We start from the raw sequence: 17898 nt of genomic DNA, 5'->3' as shown, positions 1-17898 counted from the left end.
GAAGAGGAGCTTTTCTTTTTTTTTTTTTATTTCTTAAACATTTTTCTTTTTCTTTTTTTTATTAAACCATAGCTGTGTAAATCAATGTGATCATGGGGCACCATACACTGGTTTTATAGACCGTTTGACACATCTTCTTTTCTTTTTTTTTATTTTTTTATTTTTGGGGATTCATTAAGGGTACGATAAGCCAGGTTGCACTGATTGCATTTGTTAGGTAAAGTCGGAAGAGGAGCTTTTCTATCTGACTGTCCCTTCTCTTTGAGGTCTACTTTAAATAGGGGTGAAAATGTCACAACGCTTCTGGGCTGTTTTACCTTGTGCTTGCAAAGGTGACCAAGAATTGCCCTCAACATGCTCTTTGCACCTTATCTTCTACTCACCCTAAACAGAGTCTACCTCCAACATTAGTGTCTGAGGCGCTAGCCATACTTCCTTTGCTTGGTCCACAGCATCTTCTCCACCTCCTGTATCCTCTATCCTTATTTTATTTATTTATTTTTTTTGACTTTTTTGAGGCTGAGTCTTATCCTATACCCTGGGCAGAGTGCTGTGGTGTCATAGCTCACAGCAACCTCAAAGTCTTGGTCTCAAGCCATCCTCCTGCCTCAGCCTCCCAACTAGCTGGGGCTACTGGCACCGGCCACAATGTCTGGCTATTTTTTTTTTTTTTTTTTTAAGATACAGGGTCTCGCACTGGCTTAGGCTGGTCTTGAACTTGTGAGCTCAGGCAATCCAACTGTCTCAGCCTCCCAGAGTGCTGGGATGACAGGCGTGAGCCACCAGACCCGGCCTACGTAATTTTCTTATCCATCTGATCTCATGTTTTACTTTCATGCAGACCAAGACTAGAGTCAGATCAGATGACTATGACGCACATCTCCAATATCTCCTATCTACTCTCAATTTTAAATGCATCCTTTAGCTGGTGTACTGATCCAGTAGCATTTATTTTGTATATCTCATGTAATTTTTAATACATGGTGAGTATTTTTTCCATTCCTTTATGCTCTGAATAGTTATACTATTTACATATCTGATGGCAGCAATTGAGCATCATGCATCTTAAATGTAGATCAAAATCCATTCTTTCCCACAGCCTGGTTTCTGAAGATTTCTTCTAGAGCTGTGGAAGCCCTTCATTGTACAATATCTTGGAAGTTGACAGATAAATCACTCTGTGGGCTTTTAAATAACGCTGAATTTTAAATAACACTGAATTCTTCTCAGAGAAAGTCAACTCTTCATTCTTTATAATATATTTGTTGAACTCAAGAATTAACACCTGATTTATCCAGGCTATGTTTACATAACCTTCCCTTTGGTTCAAACAAAATTGCCCAACATCTGTGGGAAGGGACTGCAGGGAATAAACAGCCTTCTAGTTCTGATACTGTTTGTAATGCAGGATTAGTACTTCTTCCCATCTTATCCCTTCCAGAGCCCACAAATATTAACATATAACGTATGCACATACATTATAAGTTAATTAAAAAGTGTTAAAAACAAAAACTAAAGCTAAAAGCAACAATCAACTAAGATTATTAAAAACCAGTGGTTAATAAAAAATTTTCAAGTTTCTTTCTTGATATGCAATCTGTTACCCTAGATTCAGCTTCATATAATCGATGCCAAATGATAATTATAAAGTACATGTGCCAAGTTTTGTTGCTTTTTTTTGAGATAGAGTCTCAAGCTGTGCCCTGGGTAGAGTGCTGTGGTGTCATCGCTCACAGCAACCTCCAACTCTTGGCCTCAAGTGATCCTCTTGCCTCAATTTTTCTATTTTTAGTAGAGACAGGGTCTCGCTCTTGCTCGGCTGGTCTCAAACCCATGAGCTCAGGCAAGCCACACGTCTCAGCCTCCCAGAGTGCTAGGATTACAGGTGTGAGCCAGCGCCCGGCCTATGTGCCAAGGTAAAAGAGAAAAATTTGTTATCAGAACACATAAGAGGGATGTGTGGGTTCTATTATACTTAGTGCTACTCTGTGCAGAATTACAATGGTAGATTTTCACTACCAGTTCTAAATCATCATAAACAAATTAATTTTAAAACATAATCTCAGGCTAGGCATGGTGGCTCACGCCTATAATCCCAGCACTCTGGGATGCTGAGGCAGGTGGATTGCCTGAGCTCACAGGTTCGAGACCACCCTGAGCTAGAAGCGAGACCCCCCTCCTCTAAAAAAAATAGCTGGCGCCTGTAGTCCCAGCTACTCGGGGGACTGAGGCAAGAGAATCGCTTGAGCCCAAGAGTTTGAGGTTGCTGTGAGCTATGACACCATAGCACTCTACCAAGGGTGACAAAGTGAGACCCTGTCTCAAAAAAAAAACAAAAACAACAACTCTACCATAGAGAGTGTGCACCTGTGCCATGTAGCAACACAAGTGGCAGAAGCAAAGGCTGCTATTTCTCCTAAAATGGCTGGTTTTGAGGCTGCTCAGGCTCTTCTAAGACAAATTGAGAAGAATTATTTTAGGAGTCCAGGGCTTGGCACAGGCCTTGCCACCACCTCCGCTCCCTTTGATGAAGGGAGCTCCTGACTTCTGAGCTGTTTCTAACAGTAAGTCTAACTAAAGCTTTCTGTGAACGTATCTCTACAGCTAAAAGACACCACATTTGCATTCAGGAGGCAGTCCTAAGTACCAGTGTCTCATGAATGTATAAACAGATCAGTTAATTACCATGACAACCAAGAACATACCAGGGCAAACACTTGGCGGGCAAATGTTCTAGTGATTTTTCAAATACTAATTTTTTATGTAGTTGAGATAAACAGACTGGGAAATATTCTGTACAATAAAACAAATGCTGATACTTGTGAATAGTTTCATAGAAACCTCTGGTGAGGTTTTTACAATTCTAAGATCCAGCAAACACAGGTAGCTGCACCGAAGCATGGTGAACCCCACAAAAACTGATCCAAGCAACCCCAAAACAATGATGGAACCAAAACCAATGGGGAAAAATTTTTAAATTACAGCCATGGAAGGAATCAAATCATTTCCTAAAAGCAGCAAGCCCAGCAATTATTTGCTTAGAAAAAAAAATGGGAATGTATAATAAAGGCAGGTGACTGTCTCAAGAAAAACAAGCCTAATCTTCTAGAAAGTGCGTTGTATTTTCTAACATTCATGACCCGATGAACTTTATTTTCTCATATTTTAATATTATATAAAATGTCTCTGGGAATTTCATTACTAGAAGAGTGGATGGTAATTAACACCCTTGAAAATAATTATCACTACAAGTCCAGCCAAATGGCTTTCAAAACAAGACCACCCCAAACACCAACATAAAACATATTGCATAATCTTCAGGGAACCAACAATTCATACAGACTTCAGAGATATTACAGAGGCAGGAAGAGCAGAAGCTTAGAATACATACTTTGACAAAAAAAAAATTTTTTTTAATGCCTGTATGGATAGGCAGCCAACCAAAATCTAAATTTAGGGATATTTAAAATCATTGATTTCAGGAAAATGATCAATATATGTTATATTAATTGATTCACTGCCTGCTAATTCCTTAAGCCTCAACTTGCAGGCAGGCAGCTCACCGCTCTGCAGATACACATGGCCTCAAGCTTCCCCAAGTACCCAGACCTGGTGCCCATGGTCTCTTGTGGTCTGCAAGCTTCAACATGAGGGAGTTAGTGCAGGAGCCTTGTGACCAGATTACTCCCAGTCAAAATGCAATGCTATTCTATGGGATCCTAAGAGACCTGGTTATAGGATCATAAATGGTGAACAGTAAGATTACTCCCACCAGCAGGAAGTTTCTCTGCTTTAGAGGCTCATCAGGGAGCTACTTACCTCAGGAAGTGCTTCATTGTGCCCGAGTTGACTGTCCAGATGCTGTGCAAACTGTGTTCAGGTAAATGCTTCCAAAATTGCCTTTGTCAAATAGGGATGAACTGTGGAAAGAAATTAGATACATTTACTAATAAGGGAGCTAGAAACCCCAAATTAAGATTTCTATTTGCTGAGGTAAGCAGACAACATGTTACCACCCAAAACATTATAGACTGAATTGTCCACACAGCAACGCAATTCAATGGATGGAGACCATAGCTGCGGTCTTTCATTTTATAATTATACAATTAGCCTTTTATTTTAAGTAATTTGCTGAAGAAATCATTAGTTTGATGAGCAACTTCTTCAATGGTAAGATTTTTCTCTATTTTGGGTATTGTACTTAACATCTTTTTTTTTTTTCTTTTTGAGATAGGGTCTCATTTTGTCACCCAAGCTAGATTACCAGGGCATCAGCCTAGCTCACAGCAACCTCGAAGCCTGGGCTCAAGCGAACCTAATGCCTCAGCATCCCAAGTAGCTGGGACTGCAGGCGCCTGCCACAATGGCTAGCTCATTTTTCTATTTTTAGTAGAGATAGGGTCTCACTCTTGTTCAGGCTGGTCTTAAACTGCTGAGCTCAAGTGATCCTCCCATCTTGGCTTTCCAGAGTGTGAGGATTACACTGCGTCCAGCCTATAAATACTGTATCTTAAGGAACAGTATTTATAAGAAAACTTAAAATGAAGAATGATGAAATTATCCAGATTTCCAGATATCTTCAATCTGGCACCCTCAACCTTCTAATTCAGAAATAACCAGAAGCAACTGACAATATATTTCAGTTCAAAAATAGCTGCTAGGGCAGCACTTGTGGCTGAAGGAGTAGGGCGCTGGCCCCCTATACCGGAGGTGGCGGGTTCAAACCCAGCCTTGCCAAAAAGCTGCAAAAAATAGCTGCTAAAGAACTAGAAATTTCAAAAATGAATTATGCCCCAAGCCCCACACCCCATTTTTTGTTGTTGTTGTTGTTGTTGGCACTGTGAACAGAGCAGTAAGGTTCTTTATTTGTCTGGCACTTTTCAGTGTACAACTTGCTTTCCCAAAGCCTACACATCAGAATGCTGGTCTTTTTCCTCCTGGTAAGAAGGACACAAGGGGAGGCCTATGAAGTCAAGCTGGGAGGAGAGGGTATGAAACAGACCAGGAAGAGAGTGGCTAAAAGCAACAGCAGAAAGGCGGCATCTCTCGCGAGAAGGGACCATGAGACTCTGGCTCCAGCTGTAGCAAGGGCCTGAGAGTGTGGTCCAGGGCTTAAGTGGAGACACAGCTGCCAATAAAGAACAGCCCAGCATGTGGGAACTCACATTTAGCTTTTAAACAGTCATCTATTTAAGATATATTTGTTTCTCTATATATACATATTCCATGCATGCTTGAAAAAAATATCTATATACCAACTTAAGATTGTGGTTGCTTCTAGGAAGAGAGGGAGGGGTTTGGAATTGGGAGGAATAAAATGGCCTTCAACTTGATGCATGTTAAACTATGTCAGAAGCAAACTAAAGAGAAAATATTTGTTCATTTTAGGTGGTCAGAACATATATTAATACTTCGTACTTTTGTGGTTTGTAAAAATGAATCCAAATTTTAATTTAATTTGGTCAGTGCCCACCCAAAACTTAAGATTGTGGTTTCAAACACAATCAACAACAAATGGAACCCGGGCTCCTTGATTCTAGGGCTGGGACAGGGTAGGGGGAACCAAAGACACCTTATTGTGCCAGAGAGTCAAGAAGTGCTCAAGAAAAACAAAATAGGGCACATCAGATAAACATTACACCCACGAAAGTGCTCCCGATGGGCAAATATTTATGTAGATCCTCTGCCATCAAGGAAGTGGACTAATGATCACTTCCCCCTGAAGTGTATGTTGGATATTTCTTGAGTACAGTATGGAAAGGGGGAGGGGGATAACTACAATGGAGAAGCCTGACCAAACTTCCTCAGCCAGGTGATCAAGCCCAACATCGCCAGTGAGCAACCATGTTTATGGGGGGTGACCTTGGTATGACCTGATAGCTCTGTGGTCCCCCTCAAACCCACAACCCGTCTAATTATGAGAAAAACACCAGAACTCCAATAGAGGGGCGTTCCACAAAACACCCAACCAGTACTGCTTGCAGCTCTTAAGAGCTTAAAAAACAAGGAACATCCGAGAAACTGTCACAGCCAAGAGGTCCATGCCTAAGGAGACAGGACTGCAGTGTGATGTGGTATCCCGACCGGGATCTGGGAATAGAAAAAGCACCTTAGGTAAAATCTAAGGAAACCTGAGTGAAGAATGGACTTTAGTTAATAATGAGGTACTAATACTGACCCATTTGTTGTGACAAATATATCATATTAATGTAAGATGTTAACGGTAGAAGAAACTGGGTGCTGGTATAAAGGACCTCTCCTGTGCTATCTTTGTAACTTCTCTGTAAATTTAAAACTATTCTAAAATTAAAAGTTTATTAGAACATGTCAATGCCCGCGATGGTTTAACACTGAGTGGGCACTAGGGTTACAGGGTGAGAAGGGGCGTGGCTCCACCATGGGGACCCAGCAGTCTTGAGGGAGGAGGGGAGAGAAGATCACAGGTAAACACAGCGTGACAAGGGAACTAGGCCCAGGGACAGCGGGACACAGAGACGCCAGTCCTGAAGGTTGGTGCTTCTCCAGCCAGCACACCCACAGCCCTAGAGCAGAACGCACAGTGTGTCTGCGGGAAGGTTCAACAGGACTTAGTGTTGGTGCTCAGCCAGAGGCACGGGTGGAAACGGGATGGCTAGATGCGCAAAAGCAAGTCAGGGGTCAGATCCTGGGGGACCCCTCAAGCAATGGCAAAGAAATTCAAACCTTATTGAATTCAAACTATTGAAAGTTTTCAAGCAGAAACGTGCATGATCAAATCTCTGGTCTACAACATATGCTCTGATTGTAGAAGAATAAATGGTGCTGTGGTGAAATTCTGAGTATTGGACACCATTTACAATCTCATTACAATAACCCAGGCAGGACAAGGTGGAGGAGCAAAGGAAATTTCACTTCAAAATATGATTCCTTGGTATAAAGAGTATTTTACGTATAAAGGCCATTTTTGATCAGAAAGCACTGGCTTCTCCTCTACAAAACCTGAGTAACCTGATTTAGAACCAGAAAAGGGGCTGCTGGACTCATTATCACATAGACCTGGCCCTCAGGTCATTTGAAGCAGGAGACCTGTGTCTCGGGTTAATCTGCAAATCAATCTGTTTCTACCCATTGACACACATTTCCCCCCAGCAACCAAATGCTACAAGTACACTTTCCATACTCTTCCCCTCTCCCTTAGACATCTCTAAGAGCCGCTACCATTACTGAGATTTTGGGAAATCATTCTTGTGGTTCCCCGTATGCACATGTTATTTGGAAATAAACCTTTCTTATTGATCTACCGTAACTGTGGGTTGATCTTTTGGGCAAACCAACCTAACGGAAAAGGGCAAGTTTTGCCAAATGACCGTTTCAAAGGCAATGGACAGAGACAGGAGCAGGAAGGATTTGAGAGATATTTAGAAGGTAGAACTGATAGTATCTTTGTTAATTGACTGAGTCGGAGCTTGGTGAAGGAAAAGAAGAAAAGGAGTCAAACATTATGCCTATGTTAATGGCTGGCAAATGGATAGACAGTGGACTTAGTCACTACCCTGTTTCCCCGAAAATAAGACATCCTCCGAAAATAAGACCTACTTACAGGAAAGACAAGACATCCCCTGAAAATAAGACCTAGCGCATCTTTGGGAGCACACTGTCTTATTTTCGGGGAAACAGGGTAGGACAGAGAATTCTGAAGAAGCAGATTTGGGGATCTGAGCATGGAAAAGGCCTTGGGACATTTTGAACTTTTGTGTAGAGCAAAAATACATGGATATAAAGGTCAGGAGAACAGTCCAGATAAGGGACGAAGATTTTGGCTTTCTCAGCATATATCTGGTAATTAAAACAATAGTCAATAGTGCAGGCTTGGCACCCATAGCTCAGTGAGTAGGGTGCCGGCTGCATACACTGAAGCTGGCGGGTTTGAGCCTGGCCTGGGCCTGCTAAACAACAACGACTACTGCAACCAGAAAATAGCTGGGTGTTGTGGTGGGTGCCTGTAGTCTCAGCTCCTTGGGAGGCTGAGGCAAGAGAATCACTTAAGCCCAAGAGTTTGAGGTTGCTATGAGCTGTGACACCACAATCCTCTAACTAGGGCAACATAGTAAGACTCTGTCTCAAAAAAATGCAGAAGAAATTACTAATTAGCAAATACAACACTTGTTGTTCATAACAGTAGCTTTTTGTCATTAGGATTAAAATTCCTCTACGCCTAAGGTAGCAAAGAATGCATTATATTTTAGAAACATTTTATCAATTGAAGAAACTTTTACCCCAAATTAAATGGCTTAATTTCAGTTAGCTAATTAGTTTTCCTACTCAACAGTACACTTAAAAATAGCAAAGATGGAACATCATATATGTATATTTTACCTCATTTAAAAAAGGTTTTTGTAAAAAGTTTTATTTCATAATGATGCGGGATTAGTAGTTCCTAAATTTATCCATTACAAAAGCTTCTTGAATGCTTGTGTGCCCAGCCCTGTGCTGAGTAATGCCACATATGTTAGTCCCACCGGGAGGGACCCTTACTAGTCAAGGGAAAAGCTGGCAAATATGACAGGGAGTGTGCATGGTCACTAAGACCACAGGGTTCAGAGATGGAGAGTTCACATCTAGGATCTGCCCCCAGCCAAGTGGTAGCCTCTGACAAGTTTACTCATCCTGTCCATCCTGCTAACTGCGGCGAGTAATCACAACTACTCTGTCAGGCTGTTCTAAGGACTGAACAAACCCAAGCACGGAAGCTGCTTCCACAGTGGCGGGTACACACTGTGCATTAGTGAGTGGCTCTCTTGATTCTTTTCTTTTCTTTTTTTTTTTTTATTGTTGGGGATTCGTTGAGGGTACAAGACTTATTAGTATTCTTATTCCATCATTCTTATTATGTTCTCCTCTAATGTAAAAGATCATTTTGCCAAGTGGAGAATCACTTAGGAGACTGTCGAAATAAATTCTGGCAAGTTGATGTGGCCTGAACTGAGAGGACAACAGTAAGAGAGAGACGTGAACAGATGGGGGGAAATAAGAGGGTGCCAAAAAAAGTATGCACAATTTCTGCAGGGAAAAAAACTGTGTTAAATTTGTAGCACTGAACTCACATTGACTTCTGCAACTACAGGAGGTGCTCAGCATGGCTTAGTGTCCATCTTCTGTGGCCAGCACATATTGAGTGTAACAATTTTAACAGGTTTTTTTGCTTTCTTAAAGTGTGCATACATCTTTTTGGCACCCTCTCGTATTTAGAAGGTAGAATCAATTGGATTTACTGATTGATTGGGTGGGAGAAGAGAAGAAAAGGAAAATAACCATTAGTTCTAATTATCTGTCCCCCCAAACAGGAAACAAAGGTAACAATTAGATCTAACTATCTGTCCCCCAAAGAGGAAACACCAAAAATGGCTTTGGGTGGTAGAAGAAAGGCTGTGCAGGCACTGTTAACTCATCACCACTGTACTCACTAAACAGCCTGGGTAAACGTTCTACAGAGAAAACAAGAAGTTACCGCTTTATTTTTTCAGTCTAGCTTTGTTTTAAAGGAGGCAGACACTGATTTATTTTTTTATTTTTATTTTTTTGGCCGGGGCTGGGTTTGAACCCGCCACCTCCGGTATATGGGGCCAGTGCCCTACTCCTTGAGCCACAGGTGCTGCCCCATTATTTTTAAATAGGTGTTCTGTGTTATAACAAATCATAGTCAGGGTACAGTGCCTGGTACTCTAAGCCATATTGACATTGAAATACCCTTTGAGTCATAGTAGGCCTCCTCTGTACTGGGTCAGCGTATCTCAAGTGGCCAGCCAGGGTCTGAGGACAGGCAGAAGTTCAGTTCACTTATCCACGCAGTGCTCTAACACAAAGGTGACTGAGGCAGACTTCTCCAGTGTTTTTACTCACTAGCCAATTGACTTTTCACCCAGTTAAATGCAAGTTACTTGTCTGGTTTATATACATTTCACTAATTGAAAAATACGGATACTAGTTTTTTGTCTGTTTAATTTAGATTTACTGAGGCATTATTTACACTTCAAAAATTCACCCTTTTGGGGGGCTGGCGCTGACTTTGACACCACCTGGTTAGTTCACGGGCCTCAAGCTGTACTATGGCTTCCTGATCCCTTCCTCTCCGCAGGGGTTTTCCACTTGGGGTGGATGTAGGATGATCAGCTTTTATTGTGAAATAATACAAAAATTACTAACTCACAGGTCACTCTGTAAGGACTAAAATCAACCTCTCTCTCTGCCTGCTTTCATTCTAGGCTGAGCAGACTCACTAACATGTCTCCCGCCACCCCCCCATCCACCCCCATGTTCCTTTATACAAGCCACTGAAGAGTCTGACACACAAAAAGGAAAGGTCAATGCTTTCTCTTTACATTTCATCAGCTCTCTGCCTTTCAGAATTTCCTGCTGTAGCCTCAAGTGGTTCCTAAGTGTCCCTGACAAACAATGGGACATGAACATCTTGGGCCCAGGATAAAAAGTCAGCCTTCCACCTTACTGGAGAAAAATTAGATAGAACAGTCACTTCCACAATACCTTACGAATTTGGCTGCAATTTCTTTCTCTTTGTCCCCCGTAAAACAGCACCTGCTTGACCTCGACTGGGGGCATTCTTCCTCTCCTTGGGATGCCACTGACTCTCTCTTCTCTCTCTCTCTCTTTCCCCACTATTTTCCCGTCTCAGTCCCTCTCTCTTTCTAAAAGATAAAATGAGTTTATACTTTTACATCCTAATCACGGTCTACAGAAATTCTTTTCTTGTGCCAACTCAGCATCTCCCCCCTAACCCTGGACATCAGAGTTACCCGCTGTTCGTTAAATCTCTGATTTTGTTCTGACATGATCTGTTTCACGTTTCTTTCCTGTGAACACCCATGGATTGGTACAATGCCTGGCACCCGGAGTGCTCAATACATACTTGTGGCAGTGAACTTTGTACCCTTTCAGAAAAATGCACTTTTTAAAACAGCATTATTCAATAACAGCACTAATGAACTGTAAACCTCCCAACTGAAAGGAAAAAAAAATTTGTAGATCTTCTTTTAAACCGAGATAAAGAATATAATTATAATCCTGGGTTTTCTAACTCTTTAACCTCATCTGTAGTAATTTCACTCTACATGTTTGAGGACATTGCCCTGAACTCATCCAAAGGGAAGGATCGTGTGGTCATGCCAGATCAAAGTCCCCCAGAGATCAGTTGATAACTTCAGTGCCACCATGGGGCTATCTGCCTCCGGTCTCCCCACTACTCCCCAGTTGGGAAGAAAGCAGCAGCAGTGAGTGTGGTCTGCTACTTCTGAAACTCATCCTGGAGCCTGCAGCAAGGATCTCGCCCTATCTCCTTTGAGCAAGAAGCCCCCTGAGGCTCTTTGTAAAGTACTATGGGGTAACCCTACCTCTTAGAAGTAGAACTGTCTATTAAACACCCCAGGGAACGAACGAGAGACTTAACTAGAGGGTACAGAACTCCTTTCTTTAAAATCTTAACCCCTATGTGAGATGGGGAAAAAAGGCAGTTTTTCATGTATTTCTTGACACAACAAAATGCTCATGGACTCATACTGCTTATACATAAATAAAGGACAACCCACGAGTCAGTACTGTCCAATTTGGGATTATCCTGGTTTAAAAAAAATGTTGTATAAAATACATTTAAGAAAAATTTGATTTTAAAAATTAAGTCAGCTGAAGGTTTTATGAAACTAATGATAACAGCTAATATTTACAAAGCGCTGATTATGTGTCAGGCAATATTCTATGGACTTATATTAATTTATATTCACTGTTAAGACTTAATCTTAACAGTCATTTTATAAATGAATACTAATTACTACCTCTATTTTACAGTTGAGGACATTCAGACACAGAGAGGGTAAGAAACCTTGGCTCCTGAGGCAGTGCTATTAATGACCCTCTGCTGCTGCCTCTGTAAACCACCCGCGTAAAATTCTGGACTGACATGAGAGTGAAAAGACTATATGGTGTATTCAGTTCCAACTAAACTGCAGAGACGGGAATTACCAAGGCCCGAGGCACACCTGCCCCTCAGAACTTCACAGTGTTCTTCTGGGAACTACAAGCAGACCCTGGAATAAGAACAGTGACTCTGCCACTGAAAATTAACCTCTTTCCTGAAGCAAATGTACTGTTGATCTGGAAGTTTCTTTCTTTTTTTTTTTTGATCTGGAAGTTTCTAAACAAGAAAAATTTATGGAGAGAAGTTATATGATAGAGCCCAAAATATGAGTTTTAGATGATCTTTATTGAGGCTACATTTCTAAGGAGATATGAATGGCTAGGAATATAATTCTCAGATAACTAATAATAAAAATATCCTTCCCCCATAAAATGTAAATCTAGTGCTTCTTACCATGGGTTTAGAAAATGCAGTGAAATTCAAGCTTGGGGTCCACACTGCTCTCTGGCAGAGTCAGTCGGTGTGACCGGGTCTCCAATGCAGCTCTGTCCCTCATTTTCCTTTCTGTTCCCCTCTTTACTCTTCATAACACATCATACCCTTTCTTTTATAGGTGAAAATATCTGTTTTTTCTACTACATGAAAAATAAATCTTGTGGCTGGTAAAATGTTCTAAGTCACCTATACTAACTTGAATGAGTTTTTCTTGAATTCGTTGTAAAGCAAAAGCAGTCCCACCTTCCTTCAGGTTTCCCTAACTGCTTCTTATGGTTCTTGTTTCACGCTGCAACACCAGGAGGAAAACAAAATCAATCAAAATGTCGCCCTCAAAATACAACGCACTGTACCCTCAGGTTAATTTGAGAGTACAAAGAACTAGATCACAATGTTTGCATTTGTTAGGTAGGTTCCCGCTCATAATTATGTCCTGCTCCCAAGAGGTGCCATGCGCCCTAACACTGTGCCCATCAAGTGGGAGCGTCCCCACTTCCCTCCGTGAGTGAAAATCAGAACAAAAAGCATTCCACGTAACAGTGAAGTTGTGGGGGGCAGGGAGCACATGCACAGATGAGCAATTCCAGAGCAGCACTCTCTAAGTATCTGCCGCTAATTTATTTCCTCTGCTTGGGCCATTCTCATTTCAGATGAAAGAAGAAAGAAAACAATGACATGTAAACCAATAAGATCCCTAAATAATAATTGTTGTCATTTTCTTTCCTAAATATAAGAGTGATCCACAGCTGATTTGAGGGTCAGAAGAAATCTTGTGGCAAGTTTGCTCCTATGTCTTTATTAAATGATGTCACTTTAAATCTTTTCTAAAAGTATTTAAGAAAGGTGGCGCCTGTGGCTCAAGGAGTAGGGCTGGTCCCATATGCCAGAGGTGGCGGGTTCAAACCCAGCCCCGGCCAAAAAATAAAGAAATAAAGAAATAAATCTGAACCATAAAAAAAAAAGTATTTAAGAAAGTTTCCCCAACAACAATAAAAAACTACAAGTAAATTCTTTTTAACCTATGTGACAAATTCCCATTTCCCTTGTGCACTGTCTAACTGTATGTACTTGTGGCCCTTCTAGGCTCTAACTGAAATCATGATGGTGACGTCCCTCAATCAGCCAATCAAAGAGAGATTTGGGAATCTAGCAGGAACCAACATAGGCTGCTCTTTCTCCACCCCTTCGTTACTGATGACTATGTCTAGGTGAAGGTAAAATAGAGGAGAAAGGTAACTATTCTGTATTTGTTATTGTTAGTATTATTATTTTGGTGGCACAGTCTGGTTGTGTTGCCTGGGTTAAAGCACAGTGGCATCATCATAGATCACTGCAGCCTCAAACTTTTGCACTCAAGTGATCCTCCTGCCCCAACCTTCCAAGTAGCTGGAACCACCAGCTACTGTGCCACCACCACGCCCAGCTAATTTTTCTATGTTTAGTAGAGATGGGATCTTGCTCAGGCTGGTCCTGAACACCTCTTATTGATATTATTATTATTTATTTTTTTTTTTTGGCCAGGGCTGGGTTTGAACCCGCCACCTCTGGCATATGGGGCTGGCGCCCTACTCCTTGAGCCACAGGTGCGGCCCATTGATATTATTTTTATTTAACAAATCATAGTTTTATTACATTCATGGAGTACAATGTTATGTGTTGATACACACACACACACACACACACACAAAGGGGATTAAATAAAGCTAATTAACATATCCATCCTTTCACTTATTTGATATTTTTTGTGGTAAGACGTGAAATTTACTCTTAGTTAGAAAGGCAACTCTATTTTGGGAAAAAAAAAAAAAAGGTCTAAACTAGCAGATAACTGAAGCCAATGTAGTTTTAAGATGTGATTAATTAAGCTCACAGATCCATTAATTTTTATTATGCTCTGCACATACGCATGTCTGTGGATGGTCTTCAAGACATAGAGAAAGTTCTCCAAAACAAGCCTGCCCTCCCACTCGGAAGCACAGATGGTTTGTGGGTAAGGGGTAGATGGTGAGCCCCTGGCCACGTGAGGGGCTGGGCTCTGGCGGAGCCCAGAACATGAGACAGCCAGTCTTCTTAAATCAGATGGGCCAATTTTCAGATTCAGATTAGTCAAATAGATAGGTTTGAATTAGCAAATTCAGATGAGGGCTAAATTTGCATCTTGCCTCCTATTTGGTCAAATCCTAAGAAGCACTGTGCCTGTGCAAGGGAAACCTAGAAATTCAAAGGATATAATGCAATAAGACTTTACATCATGAAATAGACAGGGAAGGAATGGGCAAGGAAAGGAAAGGAAAGAAAAAGAAAAAATTTTAAGGCTATTTATGAACATCTGAAGCATGAATAAAATGCAATTTTGACTTCATACAGGTACCACATGACAAGGAAAAGCAATATAAAAATTACCATCATAGTGGAATGAAAAATCTTTCAGAGTGTGCCTTTACATTTCACACATACAAGTCAGCATATCATATCAGAGGTATAATGCTCATGAACAATGATCTCTCTAAAGCCCCATTCCAGAACTTTCCTTTCCTCCTTCTCTGGTGATTAGCTTGAAAAACACTCCACAGACACTCTTTAAAATGACAGCAAAGAGGGTCTCCCCACCCCCTTTTCATGAATAAAACACTCAGCCTGAGTTTATTTTTGTGATTTATAGCAAGAGAAGTCAATGCCAGCCACAGTGTTCAAGGTTGTCTGCAAGTATATTTATGATCTGCTTTCAAAGTCATAGTGATTTTCCAACTTTCATTGTGGTTTCCCACATCTTACGTGCTATTTTCATGGAGGCAGGAAAGGGGGTGAGACCTAGGCAGGATTGACGAAATTTATCTCTCAGGAACAAAAGAATAAGGAAGGCTGCTGCCGTGGCTCACACCTATAATCCTAGCACTCTGGGATGCCAAGGTGGGTGGATCGCTTGAGCTCACGGGTTTGAGACTAGCCTGAGTCAGAGCAAGATCTCATCTTTAATAAAATAGCTGGGTGTTGTGGTGGGCACCTGTAGTGACAGCTACTTGGGAGGCTGAGGCAAGAGAATCACTTGAGCCCAAGAGTTTGAGGTTGCTGTGAGCTATGACACCATGGCAGTCTACCCAGGGCGACAAAGTGAGATTCTATCTATAAATAAATAAATAAATAAATAGATTTCAAAATATAACTATTAATCCATTTTCTCACAAAAATAATCTAGATTCTTTTTATATTCTTCAATTATACATTTTAGTTTTCAAATAAAATCACTATAAAGGAATGATAAACTTATGTTCACACAAAAATAAAAAAGATACAGTTTTGCCAATATAACCTGATGCTTTGGGCAAATTTTTTGCTTTCATATAAGCAGGATATAGTGAAGGCATTTACCTTGAACATATGACAGGCCAGTGCAAGCAAACTGAGGTGTTTCCAGGGGCTTGGAAGCAAGCAGGCCACCTGCTCTTAAGGTAACTACTAACCCTTGAGGAAAAAGCATTCACTTATGAGAGGTAGACCATTTAGACTGGGCTTTTGCAAAAACCCATAAAGTAGAACCAAAAATTCTTTTTTAATGTACTTTAGAGCTATGGTTTGATAGATGTTTGCTGAGTGAATATTATTTTATTCTTTCGAATAATATTTCATCGGTGCCATCAATGGTAAAATGCACCATTATTTCATGCCCCCTTACGGGGTTATAAAATGCCATTAATTAAACTGTGATGCATCCTCGATTTCAATGAAGTCGGGGGAAAGCACCTTAGAATCAATGAAACACAATAACACTGAAGCCTACTGACTTCCAGATTCCAGGCTATGATGTTTCTACAGGAGAATTCACTAGCTGGTGACCAAGACTACTAAACGCCTGCAGCAAATCACCCTAGAGGATTATCATTCCCTGACTTGAACATTTTTATTCAGCTTAAGCCACATTAAGTATTTCCATAATACACTATTGGTTGTTTATGTGAGAGCAACTTATGTCCTTCTTAGCTTCCCGGAGAGCCGCCCATCCCTTACCCAATGGTCTGTGAGCCCAGGTTCTCTTCCCCTATCACAAGTTCCCTACATACATGCACACACACTCACATACACATTCACGCACATTCACACACATACATTCACGTACACATTCACACACACATTCACGCACACACATTCACTCACACAAACGCGTTTACATGCACACATTCACACACCCACATTCACTCACACATATATCCACACACACGGCCCCAACTTCCTTTGAACACAAAGTCAGCTCTGATCACCAGCATTTCAGGAAGGCTTAGCACTCCTCACCACACAGAGGGTGGGTGGGTGAGCACATGCTCCCTTTGCTCTCTTATTTGGCCTTTCACACATGTGAAGCTGTTTCTTGAAAGGTTCTTTGCTGGTGTCTGTGGTCCCATGTTCTCCTGGTTTTGAAGCTTCCTCACAGTTGTTATTGCTGATGCACTTAATACTGTTTTGTGACTTTAATTTTTTTAAAGTGAGCTACTTGTGAACTAAAACAAAATCTTAAGCCCCCTAGATAACTGAATGGACCCCTTTTTGGCCAAGGGAACACCGGAAATACTCTAAAGCTGAGTTGCCTCATCACGCCCACCCACTTCTTGAAGATACCCTTTATAACTCTTTAACAGGCCTAAGGCTATAAGGCAAAGCTTCAAGCACTCTTTTTGTTGTTGCTGTTGAGACAGAGTCTTACTCTGTTACCTCTAGAGTGCTTTGGAGTTTTCACAGCTCACAACAACCTCCAACTTTTTGGCTCAAGTTCCTGAGCAACTTCCTGAGTAGCTGAAACTAAAGGCATGTGCCACCATGCCTGGCTAGTTTTTCTATTTTTAGTAGAGACAGGGTCTGACTCTTGCTCAGGCTGGTGTTGAACTTCTGAGCTCAAGCAATATACCCACCTCGGCCTTCCAGAGTGCTAGGATTACAGATGTGAGCCACTGCACCTGACCAAAGCTTCATTTCTTTAACCAATTACAAATTAAAGAATCTTTAAACCCACTGGAAAACCTGCACACACACACACACACACACACCCCTGCCACTTTTGAGATGTCCACTTTTGGGGGCCAAACCAATGTACTTTACAGAAATTAGGTCTTTTCCCATTAATATCTTAAAATCTGTGTCATGGATTTCCACTTACATTGGACAATTAAACACAAGAAATCCCACCAACATCAGAGTAAAAAAGTCAAAAAGGCACAAGACTAAAGGCAACAGAAGTACACGTGGGATGTCAGCAGAATTCTGGAAGCTGAAAGGGATGCATGAGGGGTAACTGACTTAGCCTTACTGACTGAGTCTGTAGTGGCAGATGTGACTCAGAGGCAATATAATTTAGAGCACAGAATCTCAGTCATGTTGAGGAAGTAGAGATGCCTAGTTCCTGTAAAAATGGGAGTGCAGGATGAAGCCAAAATAGGCTTAGTTGAAAATTGTCATAGGATGAGTTAGGGCATAGGTCTCCTTCTCTATCCTTTGAAATTAGGCATAAT

General features: G+C 41.2%; 1 protein-coding gene across 2 annotated transcripts in view; it reads right to left on the bottom strand.

Annotated features, from left to right (window-relative positions):
• Positions 1 to 17898, bottom strand: part of ELMOD1 (ELMO domain containing 1) — a 68361-nt gene that overhangs the window by 36649 nt on the left and 13814 nt on the right. For both annotated transcript variants that reach the window (XM_053595679.1, XM_053595680.1), the window contains exon 2: positions 3820 to 3920. In XM_053595679.1, the coding sequence (XP_053451654.1) occupies positions 3820 to 3836 (17 nt within the window). In that variant the 5' untranslated portion in view covers positions 3837 to 3920. The remainder of the gene's footprint in view (positions 1 to 3819; positions 3921 to 17898) is intronic.

The sequence above is a fragment of the Nycticebus coucang genome, chromosome 6 (genome assembly GCF_027406575.1).
Source record: "Nycticebus coucang isolate mNycCou1 chromosome 6, mNycCou1.pri, whole genome shotgun sequence".
NCBI classification, from domain to species: domain Eukaryota; kingdom Metazoa; phylum Chordata; class Mammalia; order Primates; family Lorisidae; genus Nycticebus; species Nycticebus coucang.
This window is presented reverse-complemented; position numbering and strand designations above follow the sequence as displayed.